We start from the raw sequence: 13112 nt of genomic DNA, 5'->3' as shown, positions 1-13112 counted from the left end.
ACTTCAATGGCAAAACAAAAAAACCAAACCTGTGAAGTGCTCTTGTCTGTGCTGCTTTTTTTTCAGTAAACCTCATATATCCAAAGAGGCAAAACTTTATTATGTACATTTTACAATCAAGTGAATTAATGATTATTGAGAGATCTCTAAGTTGCTTTCCTACTTGCCACTGTTTTGGTCAGCTGCAAATTGAAATACTGTATAGAGAGAATTTTTAGTGGAAATTTTGCTGTGAGCAGTTTTGGAATGTAAAATAACTTTTTTTTGTTGTTAGAGGAAGTGTCTTTATAACTGGGAAAACAGCAATCCTCTGACAACTCAGAACTGTTAATTTACCTTTTGTCTAAGTTGCTGAGGCTGAAAAATAAATGTTTTCACTCCCCCAAAAAGTGTGAGCAATGTATTCAGTCTCTGAGGAGCAGGCACTAATTGCCTGTGTGGTCACAGCAGCTTTCATCACCAATGCTATTAACTGGAGCTACTGTGGTATAAAGCAATAATAGTAATAATGGTAATGCAAATCCAGCCTTGATTGCAGCAGAGCAGATCCCAAGCAAGGAAAATTAGTGTAGCCCTCAGGGCACAGCAGGGGGAATTTAATGCAGTGCCTCTAGGGTTGTTGTGAGCATAGGGAACGGGCACTCTTTCAGTGTGGTTTTTGGTCCTATTTTGTGGACTCCAAGTTTTTGTCAGGATCAAAGTTCAGGGTTGGTATACAGCTCATTCCAGCAGGAAACACTGTCTTCCTGGCTGTCTGGCTACCACCTTCCATCTTTCTGGAGATACAATTAATGCCTCTCTTCACTTGAGTTGTACTGAAAATGGGAGAGCTTTTTGTGTATTGCTTCCTTTACCACTGTTGGAAGATACTAGTAGAAAATTGGGGAAAAGCGCCACATAACTGAGATGAAAATAAATAAATTGTTCCTTATTTTTTCTGTAGTCCTTTATATATTGACATTCAGATAACACTGCATGTCTGAGAATAGGCCAACCTTACAATTACCCATTAAGGAGTATTTGCTTTGGCCTGTAATAAAAGAATTCTGAGGGATTCCCCTTCCCTATTCTTTTAGTTAAGCTTAATGGGCAGTTCATCTGCTAAAACTTTTCTCCTTCTGTAAAAACAAACTTGCATTTAAAAAAACCTTCTGATAGGAATTTGAGGAAGTCTTTTGACCTGTTGACTGCTGAGATGCCAGTTGTTGCTACAATGTGCATTTTGAATTTTGTTGATGATTCCTTGATGAGAAGAGCTCTGGCCCTGCTTGTTAGTCCCTCTTAACTCTGAAACAGGGCCTGTGGTTTTAGTCATGGTTGATCCCAGTAGGCTGTACTGCTTCCTGCCTTGATTACTAGAGGGAGAGAGAGATGCTTCTCTTACAGGTAAGAAGTGGAGACAAAATTATGTTATCATCCTTTATCAAAGATTTTGGGTTGACAAGACCAAGAGCAGATGCAGGAGATTTCAACTATTTGGGTTTTTTTTGTTTGTTTGTTTAAAAAAAAAAAAAAAAGGAATAAAAAAAAGCCTTTGAGAAATTCAGGCAGTATTTGTTAGAGCCGATGGAGTAGAACAAACAATGTAGTCCTCTCGTGAAAATAATTTAACATTATAATAAGAGGAATAGTAATTTAAGACATAAACATCCACTGTGCCTCAGTATATGAAGTACAAGAAGAGAAAACAAAATATAAAAGCCCTTAGTGGTAGTTCCTTGCAACTTAATCTTTGACTAGCAAAACTTGAATGTGTAATGTCCCTGGTGATTGAGGAGAATTTGTGAAATAAAGTGGAAACTTGTAAAATTAAATGAACTGTAACATGGCAGGCAAAATAGTGAGACAAATTTCAGAGGGAACTAAAAGGAAAAGAGAGAATATAGCTTCTTGATGTTTGGCCAGCTTTGGGAAACTCTGCCTGGGTAAATTCCAAATTATGGAAACTGTAATAGAATCAATTTCTCTTCATAGTTTAAATGTGTCTATAATCATATTTCAAAGTCTCACAGATGATTTGCTAACAAAGAAATTGGAATATATGTTTTGATTTTACTTTTTAAGTCATGAAGGGTTTTGGAGTTACTTGTTAAAAGTAAAAATCTATAAGCCTTGTGTGACACCCTCTCTGAATCCTTGGGGAACAGAATTTTTACCATTGTCGTGAATATATGGGTTTTGATCGAAGGTAACACAAATCCTCATAGGCAAAAAGACAGTAAAGATAGCCTTTAATATCAAAGATAAATTTTGCCTCATGAGATTGAACAGCCTGGATTATGAATCACTGATCTTGAGGACTAATAGCAAGACCTGAGTAACTGTTTTCTAAACAAGGTCAAGAGCTGTGTTGCATCCCTGGCCTGCTCAAGGAGCTGACAAAGCATGGACCTATTTATGAGTATATTATAGAAATGCCTGTTTTTAATATATATTGCACATGCCTGACTCTCACATTTTGAGAAGATACAATGTCATCCACACAGGGAGATAATTAAGGTGTGAAGGAATTCAAGGGAGAGTAACCTTCTACTGAACAAAGTACACTGTTTGAGGTTATGCAAAGCCTAGAGGAAGGGTGGGTTGTAGTGCATAGTTCCTCTTTGTGCCACAGAAAATGAAGTGTGTAAGTTCAGATCTTAGAGGGAAGTTCTCAGTTCCCAGAGGGCCCTATCAGAGAAATCCTGTCTCTTCCTCTGTGCTTAAATTTATAAAGTCAAGAGAATATATAAGTGTTCAAATTATGAAAAAAAGTTTTATATTCTGTTCTTTTTATATATTTTTTAAATTGCCTAATATTTCTGGGCTACTTTCACTATTCTATTTTAAACTGATTATCCTCCTACAAGTGATATTCTCTTGCCATATTACCTGCATTTAGAATTAGCTTTTAGTTTTACTTAGAAAATGAAGTCTGAACTAAGAGCAGATCTATAAAGCTAGAAGTAATTAGATAAGGGCAAATTATGGAGGCAACTTACCTGCCCTTTGCATTGAAGTCCGTGATGCCAGGTACTTTCTCAAATTGTGTTACTGATGTCCAGCTGAGATACAGTCAGTAGAAGCAACAGACTTGTAGCTGCAAATGTCAGGTGAGCTTGTATTCCTAGCAGCAAAAAGGTATTTACATCTAAAATTAATAACATACTGAGGAAAGCTGTATATATACAGGAATTAAAATAGAATAACAGTATGTAAAACTAACCATGATTAAGTTTTCTGAATTTGTCCTGTACTAACAATATTCCACTTAAGAGAAGTCCTAAGATAAAGGATTCAGAAACAGCAATATTATGATAGATCTGGTAACTGAAATCCCAATTTACTTTGAATCATTTTTTTTCTGGAAATTAATGACTTGGAATGCCTTTACTAATATGTTGCTTTACTGAGTGAAATGTATGTAAAATTGACTCTTAGGCTGATTAGAACAGCAGAATATGACTATGATTAAAACCACTGTGGGTATCAGTCATCAGATATCTGGAATTTGCTATTTTTTTAATGCAAGTTAAACAGCTATTTTGTATTTTAATTTTGTTACATATAATATAAAATAAAATCATTTCTTAAATACAGAATATGATCTTTGATGGGTCATTTTCACTGATTTTAATTTTGCTGCCCAGAAGTAGAAATTGGGCTATATTTAGTTCTACAAATTTGTCACCTAGTGATATCTCAGTTTCTTTTATATGAAAGAATCAGCAATGACCAGTTAAATAAAATCATGCAGCTTTGGTATTGTTCATTATCCACAAGCCAAGTGTCCGTGCTCCTGTGATAAAATTAGCATCTCTGATACTCCACTGTGACCACAGGCGGAGAAAGGCAGTAGGTAGCAAAAGCGGAACTGCTAAGCATGCCCACATAAGAATGTCACACTTAGGTAACTGAGTGTCCCTCAGGTCAGCCTACGATAAGAGCAAAGTCAAACAAGGCTGAATCCTTGATGTTTTGTGTTTTAAGTATCTGAAAATTGTTCACGACCAGCCTCGACCTACAAGACCTCAAATGATCATATGAGCAAGGCAATAAATCGGTGGTAACTTGCCCTGGGGCCCATGTTGTAGTTGTGATGTTGTGAAAGTTGGAAGTTAGCCTGTCCACATAGATCTGCCTGCTTTTTCAGGATTCTCAGACAGGAAAATTTTATATTCACTTTTACTGAAGGGGAACTATGGTGGCTGAATGGGCATGGCTGAAGGGTTCTGCATCGTATCAGTGCAGTCCAGTGGAGATGCACAGGAATACCACAGCATCAGGAGAGCTGGGGAACCACTTGCTTTCCAAAACTCCACACCTGAGCAAGATTTTGGCAAAGCCAACGGTTTGTAGTGCTGCAGTATTTGCCAAACATCCAGGACGTGGCCTCCCGCTGTGGGACAGACTGATTCACCTTCCTGACAGAAATCAGAAATGGAATGTAGTGGGCATAACAGAAAATAATTTCTGTAGGAAAAGACACTTCAAAAATTATGTTATCCAGAGGAATGGACAGCAGCTTTTGCAATGCCGACATGCTTCAACTTGGACTAGTACAATTTTACATCCAGGCTATACAAAAGCAAACTTTCAAATCATGTCAAGTGTCCAGGAATACCAAAAAGAAGAAAAAAAGTGTAAAGGTAACTGACATTATCATGCAGCACACAGCAAATGTTGTATTTAGAAAAAACAAAAAGCAAAACCAGCTTATGTCTTTGTTTACTCTCAGGGTTTGGCCATTGGTAAAAGAATTACTATATGGGGATGTTTTCTAGCTACCAACCTTTTTTTATTTTTTTTTTAAATCAGTGATAATTGTGGTTTTTAGTTTTGTCTTCTATTTAATTTAATAGCTTTGTGAAGAGCCCTTATAACAATGTGGTGAGTACTTACTGGGGTTTTCTGTGTGATACCTAATACAAAATAATATCTCTTATTTTAGAGCTTTTAAAAAGTATTTGTCTGTCTCTTTATGATCTTTATAAGCTGATCAAAAATATTTTCTGAACTTGGCTTTTTTTATAAAGCATATATTTGATACATTAAAAATGGAAAAACAAAAGAAAGTATTCTTTTCTACTTTCAGAGTGTTCAGCTCTCACCTGTGACTGTGTTGTTTGCCTTCTTTCTTAATATTAACCATACTCAAAGCCTCAGTAAGTGCATGTACAGAGCTCGAGTGGGACTTCTTGTTAGGAATATTCTCTGCCTCACTAGTCAGGAGAATAAACCATTTTCTCTGAGGTAGGTTGTTTTGTTCACATCAGCACAGCATTGAAGGAATTCCTTTTAAGAATCACAGTTGCTAAGGTGTTAGCACAAAGGTAGTGCTTAAGTTATTCTTATTCGTCTTTAAACTTGGATAAATAGTTCTCCATTGCTCTTCGCCTAAAAAATAATTACTGTATATTGGCAGGGGGGATTACAAGTTGTTTTCTTTTACTTAAGTCTTGCGTCACTCCAGGAAGAAAGATTACAGTGTCAGGCAGGATATCACCTCATGAAAAAGTTAAACTGGTCTAAGTACCTGATTTCTTTAGATTTAGTTGTGCTTTACCTCAGAATGCCTCTTTGCTAACAGATGTCAGGTGTTGATCGCTTTAACGTCTTACTAAGGGCTGTCAGGAGGCTACCAAACCCAGACAGTCCCATCCAGGAGCCTGTTAATTATGTTATGTCAAGCTAAATTAGCCTGTTTTCTGCTTGGTTTTATTTTTGAACAAATGAAACTTCTTACCTTGATGTTTTCATGTGAAGTTGAGGCAGGGAATGACTCAAAAAAGGTACATGTTTTAAGTATTGGCCATTACTTTCTCAAGAGATAAGCTCTGTAATTAACTGATGTCTGCTAACAGGGTCTTCCAATTATGATATATGGGGAGGCTTAACAAACTGGGTTGTCTGGGTTACAGGTCTATAATTTCTCTTAGTAATATTTGTTCAGGGACCATCTTAAAAGTTGTCCAAACTATTCAAGAATTTTGTTTGCTCATTTGTTGGTTGATGTCTCAAGGAGCAAACACTTTCTGACAAAACTGTGTGCTACCGATCCATATCATGAATAGTGCAAGAAAAAGCAAGCACAAACCCTGGAGGAGTCCTGATCAGAAAAGAGCAAGCTTCATTCTCTTTTTACCAAATTTATTCAAGGTGTCAAAAATATTTTGAGGGATAACTGGAATTGTAGTGAATCTGAACGTTTAAATATAAACGATGACATTCTTTGTTATTCAAGCAGACTAATGAGTCTGAAGTATTTCAATAAAAGGCACATCATACGTGCATTTTATGAGTCACAGACAAATTTAGTGTCATGTCATAACCGAGGTACAGTGGGTTTTGTGAGAGGAACAGTGAGAAATAACTAAGTTGGTACACGTGGAGAAAAGAGGTGTGCTGTTGTCTAAGTAAGATTTTTGTCTAGTTTGTACCACAGGGCAGCTGCTTTGAATCTTCCTTCATCTGTTGCAAACCCAAGGAAATAATTTTATGTCAGAAAAATTTAGCTTTTTTTCCTTCAACTATTATAAATGTAGCATAGACAAAATGATTATTTTTTTTTAATGTCTTATCTTCCACTGAGGCATACTCCAGGAACTGTTGAATGCTGTTGCGACTTTTCAGCACCAGAAGTCCATAATCCTACCTACCTTATGATTTAGTCACAAGTAGAGTTTTCAAAATAAAATAAATACCATGAAGAGATAATTTTCTGTTCTTGTAAATGCTTGTTGTTATTTTGGATTCTGATGTTGGAGGTTTTCTTAGCTTAATCTCTAAGTTTGTGTAGTCATACATCTGAGGGACCATTTTGAGTCTTTCATCATAGTGCATAAAGTGAATGAATAAGGTGGTGTAAATACATACATTAAAGAGAGATGGTAACTCATTTTGTGGGCACTGAGATAGTTGTATTTGACAACTTATGGGTGTTGCAAAAGCCACATTAGTAGTTTTGCTCAAAAGCTGTTGCAGTTTTCAGTATATGTTCCTTATTTTATGAGAAGATCTGTCTGGAATGCAGCCCATGTTATGAAAGTGCTGATTTGTGTTTGCTCAGAAAAGCCATTATCTAATTTCTTTTTTTTTTTTCCCCAAAACCATCAGAGGTGGCTGAGACAATTCAGGCAACAATAAAATCCATAAATAGGAAATATAACAGTTATTTTGTAATGTGTAAAAATTCATTTTACAAAACTAGGAACTGATAACACAGGCATACAAAACTGTGAGGAGTTCAGAACGATATGTTTAATCTTTGCAACTACATGTTTAAATGTGCAAAATTTTTAAGTAAATCCTGAATTTTTATTCATCTTTATGCATGAGTCTGAACAGCAACCAATATAAGATCCTTCCATTTGGTCCTTCAGAAGTGGCACTCTGCCCTGACTGATTTGTGATTTGAATGCTCTGCAATACCTCCCACATACTGACAGTGCCGAATCTTTTAGAATGGCGTGCAGGGGCCCTATCTGCAGCATTGCGATACCCAGGACTCTAGACCAGGGGTGCACAGTTTGGAAAAAGTCAGGAGAATAGGACTCTTGCAGGTAATATTCCACAGCAGATTAAATTGCACTGCATGATACTTCTTTTTTCTGTGTCAGGGAACTCTGTTGGTTGGGCTGTAGCATCCAGAGGGACGCTACAGGATTTTTGTCTTTCCTTAACATTTCTGTGGGTTCATTTTAGTGGGTTTTGCAACAAGCTAAGTCACAAGAGAAGTAAGTGCATCTTAATGGGGGTATTTCATTGTTTGTAATTAAAAATCAGTCATAATTTGTAAAACAGGAGTTAATGAAGAGCTGAATGGTATAGTGTAAGGCGGTCTCTTCTGCAGATTCCCTCTTTCAGGCATTCACAGCCTGATTTCTGCCTACCAATTAATATCACTGACTGCATTAGACTTACTTCTGATTTACAGCAGAGTGAGTATATGAAAACCTTTGGGCATGTGCATTCCAGGCACAAGTTCAACAAGTAATTCCAGCCTTTTTCAGAACAATGGGCTAACACCTTAGACTGTGAGAGGTTTGAGCTTTGGATCCTCTGCCGTTACAGTATCAAAATTTCTGGTTTTTTCCTGGCCTGTTTCCTTGAATTGAAGGGTTTATTCTGATGGTGATAAACTTCCATGTGTTCACATAATCAGACACATGTGAACTCATAAAATTCCAAGCGTGATTTTACATTGTTGGAGGCAACAAAAGCTCAATATGGCATGATGTAAAGACACGAATATTCTAATAGGAATACAAAACAGAGAAAAACTGTGAATATTATTCTACTCTACTTTTAGACTTTTGATAAAGATACTGTCTGACTGTCTTGTATCAGACAATTTAATTCAAATGTAGGCTAACAAATGAAATGAACCTACAGGATTGGACCCTAAAAGATTAAAATGAAAATATTTTAGGACTATTTCAGTTTTTAAAATCTTTGCAGTGTTCTTTGAACTGATTTGTTTCCAAGGGAACAACAATCTGCAGAGCTATAAGTCTCTTTAATAGTAGCATATCACAGGTAAGAAACCCATATTCCCTGGTAGTGTTCATAATTTTTTGTTTGTTGGACAAGTAATTTTTCATTTTTTCTTCATCCTTCACAGTTTCTTGTCATTTAATTTCCTTGTGCTGTTAGAGGAACTCTTGACAAAAATAGTACATGTGACACATTTCTGAGCATTATTGATATAACAATAGAAAATAAGAAATATTTGAGGGATTTATTTTGGAGCAGAAAGTAAGTTACAGGCTGTGCCGTGTTGAAATACCATTTCCTCAGGTGCCATCCTGGCTGGAACAGCTCTGTCTACACAAGGCTTCAATTCTGTTTAGCTTTCCAGTCCTAAACCAAATCCAGTCAGAGGGGGAAAAAACAAGAAAATAAAAGATTTGTGGAAATTTTGACTTTGCTGGCAAAGCAAATCCACATGGGAAAAATTCTCACTGAGAGTTTAAAGCCCAGCTCTCCAAAGCTTTTCTGGGAGGTGTAAAAGTACTTAGGTATTGTGTTTTGCTAACATGTAAAACACAGCCTCACCTCTGTGGGAGCTCTACATAGGTTCCTGTTGGCAGTACAGGGAGTCTTTTCATGGTAAATGAACAACCCAGGTATGGTACTTGGGAATGTTTTATTGGGAGCATGGAGAAGTAAACTCAGCAAGCTGTATATGTTACATACACTACAGCATTACCAACCTATCCCCTCAGTGGGAATGGTTTGGGGGTTTCACTATAAACAACTATTGCAGAATTTCTTGAATGAAACACAAGCATTTTTTATGAAGTGCTGAACATCCATTATTGAAAAATCAGATCTTTCATGAGACATGCTTTTTATCACAGACAAACTCACTGTTTTTAAAAGCTAGATGATGGGCCTGAACTAAAATGAAAATTAACTTTTATTGTGTGCTTTTTCACACTGCATTTTACAGTGGTATTTGTTGAGTTAGACAATGGTGAATGAATGAGGGTTCATTAGGGCTTTACTTGTTGGATTTCAGTAACTGTTTGTGGTCTTAATGAAATAAAATGTTTAAATTAGTAGAGTTTTAGGAGAACAAGTTCATTTTAGAGGCAATCTCATTGACTTCAGTAGCACTGATCTCAATAGAGTTCAGTTTGACTTTCTGAATGTATTATTATTTTATGAGCAAGTTAATAAGAAATGCATGTTAAAGATGCTTCTTTTATAGTTAGAGAGGAAAGAAGATCTCCAAGTATGAATTTTAACTTTTCTGATCATTGGAAGGACTTGTCCTGGATTTGGTATTTAATTAGACATTAACTGGAAATGCTGCTTTTTTAGATAGGTTAGTTACAGTTGTATGTTGGAAGGAAAAATGTCTCTTTCTTGGCTATTTTCATTAGTCTGAAATATTTAGCAATATCGGATAGGGAAAAATATGGATATGTCATGCCCAGTTCTTACCTATCGAACTGAACTTTTGAAGACTGTTTTAGAGTATGTTCATCAAGATTGTTAAATGTATGCTTAAGATCCTAGAAGAAAAAGGGCCAAATTACACAGTAATTTTAGCAGTCCTGCAGTTTAAAATGAGTGAAATAAGAAAGTTTTTATTATCAAATCAGTAATTACGAAACTCCCTAATAATAAGAGCAGATATTAGAATAGGATACCAGTTTATTACTGACTTCACAAGCTTTACTGTATCTTAACTGTGCTGTAAAGAAAAAACACATTTTTCCTCATAAAAAACAAATAGCAGTTAAAATAAGTTAAAAATGAATTTTTTTTATTAATCAAAAGAGTATGGCTGATTAAAGAAGGTGTAATAACCATACTGAAGCTTGGGGTGCATTAAGCAATTAAAATGTCATACAGTTTTTGTTGTGGTGGCATTGTCATGTTCATAGTTCATAGGTGAGCCAAAATGAGCAAAAAATGTTCCTTCCTTTCTTCACTCTGTTATCAGAAAAAAAACCTCTTCTAAAAGTACTTCATTACTGAAACAGTAACGATAACAAAGCAGAATAGCAAAGCAATTAGCTTATTGATAATATTTAAGCAGTGTTCTTTTTGCTGATTGTATTATTTTGAAGTTTCCCACCTGTTGAACTCAAAAGAAATTACTTCTTGAAATCACTGAAGTTTAGAAAAGCCGCTTTCCTGTAAATTCATTATCAGGCAGTGGGGAGGATTGTGTATGTGTGGAAGGCTGGGGAGATTCATGCATGTAATTCTGTAAAACAAAATCAATAAAGCTGATAACAGATTAAGTTGCTAAATTTTGTAACACTAGACTACTGTTTGGGTCATCAGCGCAGCACTATTGGATTTTCTATGGTTTAATGCTGAAAAACAGGATTATTGATTTCAGGATTTTCAGCATATCCCCTCTGGGAGTTCTTAAGCAGTCTTTATAATTCTTCACACTTAAGTTGACAACTACAGTGACATAACTGTGTCCTTGCCTTAGTAATCGTTTTCTAATCATATTGGAAAAGGCTGGAAATGGTTTATAAAATGATTATTCCAGACAAAGGGGGGAACAGGAGGGTTGTCAGGATGTCACTTCTTTGTCTGGTGGTCATTGCTACCTGACTGCCATCTTCCCTTGGAATTAACTTACAGTCACAGATTAAGACCTTTGACTGTCATAAATCTGCTTCCCAATATGTTTGACTGGCAGGGGAGTTCACAAGCCGTCCCAATATAAATAGGATTTTAGCACATCAGGTGCTGCTCCGAAGTAAAACGGGCTGTTTTGCAGTCGACTTTGTTGGTGTATATTCATTGCTCCTTTCCCGATCCATGTGTATGCATGCCTGCGTGTGTATGCATGTGTGTGTGTACGTAAAGTAGAAGCTGAGATAGGCTAACAAAATGAACTACTGTATGCAAGAAATATATGAAGTGCACCCGGCTGCTGGTAGCAATTGCTACATGCAGTCTACTGATTATTGCACATATATCGAAGATAATCAGGGTTACAGCAGTTGTGATGCTCAGGTCCTGCACAGTAACAACATATATATGGAACAGGCCTGGGCGGTGAATCAGCCTTATACCTGTAGTTACCCTGGAAACGTGTTTAAAAGCGAGTACTCTGACATGGACATGGCCCTGAATCAGTACAACCAACCTGAATTTTTCACAGAAGAAAAACCTACTTTTTCTCAAGTGCAGTCGCCATCGTACTCTCAGAAGAAAGGTAGGGGCATTTTATTTAAATAACAAAAAAAAAAAAAAATAATAATCTCGGTTTTTGTTTTTGTTTTGCTTTAAACTTACAGTTGCATCAGTTGGCTCAGATGCATCTTTGAATGTGAAGGCTGCCTGTTCAAAATTGAAAGCAGCAGTAACATAGGTTGCTAGGTGATTGTAAGGTTTTCGGAGAGCGATGAGGATTTCCAAGCACTTTTTCTTAATATATAAGAGACATTTGCAAGTATATTGCTTTTTTTTTCCTGCTTTCCTTGGCTGTTAAGTTCCTTTGCTATTCACCAGTGAGCTTGATAAGAAAGTTTCTCTCCTGAAATGTCATCATTATATATTCTGCATCTTAAAGCTATGTTTCTGTTTACATACAAACTGTGTAAGTCCGTGTTTTCAGTAAATGTGAACTCTGTTTGCTCAGCAACTCAGGAAAAAGATTTTGAAAATAGGACTGTAAATATGTATGGGAAAATGTGTTTGAGTTACTGTCTTCTAAGTGAACACCATGAGTTTTTGATTATGCAGAGCAAAAAAGACTGAAAATTCAAGAATATATCTATGCAAGAAAGATGATTTTGCATCCAAAAGGTTGATCTAATCAATACATTTGTGAGACAAGTGCAATGTCTGCTTGCTAGGGGTTAAATTGTTGCCAGTTTTTAGAATTTATTCTTTTGATTTCAAGTAAGCAAATGAGATTTTAAAAGAGCCCAAAATACTAACAAACACTTGGAAATGTTTTCAGTGCTGCTTGTTTTGAACTCGGTAACCCAACTTACGCATACGAAGTATACATTCTCTGTGTTTGTTTAAAATCACATTATTGAAGAAGAAAAAAACCCTCTATGTTATACCAAAATAATATCCTTTTCTGATCAGACAAGATTTTCTGTATGCAATTTTCCAATGTCCAGATGAATCTGATGTAACTAGAGAGATAATGAAAACACCATTTCCTACTTTTGAAGTATCTTTGTAGTGAAAAGCAGACTGTTTATTTTTATTAACTACATGGAAAACTGAAGTATTTTCCTTTGGGCAGAAAATACTCATTAACCCTTGATGCAATAAATCTCTGTGATTGATGGAAAAATGTCTTAATTTTATACACTGAGCAGCATCATATTTCACAATAAAGAAAATTATTTTTTAAATCCTTCTTGGAAGCTGTAATAGTATGATCAAATTGTAGGCTAAATGTAGTTGTGGATAATGCATGTTTTTGTGTTATGCAACATTTTAAATGCTTTTTAAGGCTATTTATCTGTTGTTGGGTTTTAATTAATGAATTCATAGCCTTTGTAGACTTCTCCCATGTCTTGTTTTTGGTTAAGGGAAAAGTTTATCTCGGGACTAACTTAGAAAAAATAAAGTCTTGCTGTTGCAAAGTCACTGAAGGAATGCATTTTTCCTAATAGTAAATGCTATAAATA

The 13112-nt window shown here is 35.9% G+C and overlaps 1 protein-coding gene across 5 annotated transcripts in view; it reads left to right on the top strand.

Annotated features, from left to right (window-relative positions):
- Nucleotides 1-13112, top strand: part of THRB (thyroid hormone receptor beta) — a 156461-nt gene that overhangs the window by 114795 nt on the left and 28554 nt on the right. Inside the window, exon 1 of one of the 5 annotated variants that reach the window (XM_041466625.1) lies at nt 4181-4628. The exons of 3 other annotated variants lie outside the window; for them this stretch is intronic. In XM_041466625.1, the coding sequence (XP_041322559.1) occupies nt 4181-4628 (448 nt within the window). Of the gene's footprint in view, nt 1-4180; nt 4629-11327; nt 11675-13112 lie in introns of those variants that run through there. One more of the 5 variants, XM_041466626.1, reaches the window with a different exon arrangement.

Source organism: Pyrgilauda ruficollis, unplaced genomic scaffold, assembly GCF_017590135.1.
Source record: "Pyrgilauda ruficollis isolate IOZ18807 unplaced genomic scaffold, ASM1759013v1 scaffold2, whole genome shotgun sequence".
Lineage (NCBI taxonomy): Eukaryota > Metazoa > Chordata > Aves > Passeriformes > Passeridae > Pyrgilauda > Pyrgilauda ruficollis.
The sequence above is the reverse complement of the archived record's forward strand: the minus strand, read 5'-3'. Positions and strand labels throughout refer to the sequence as shown.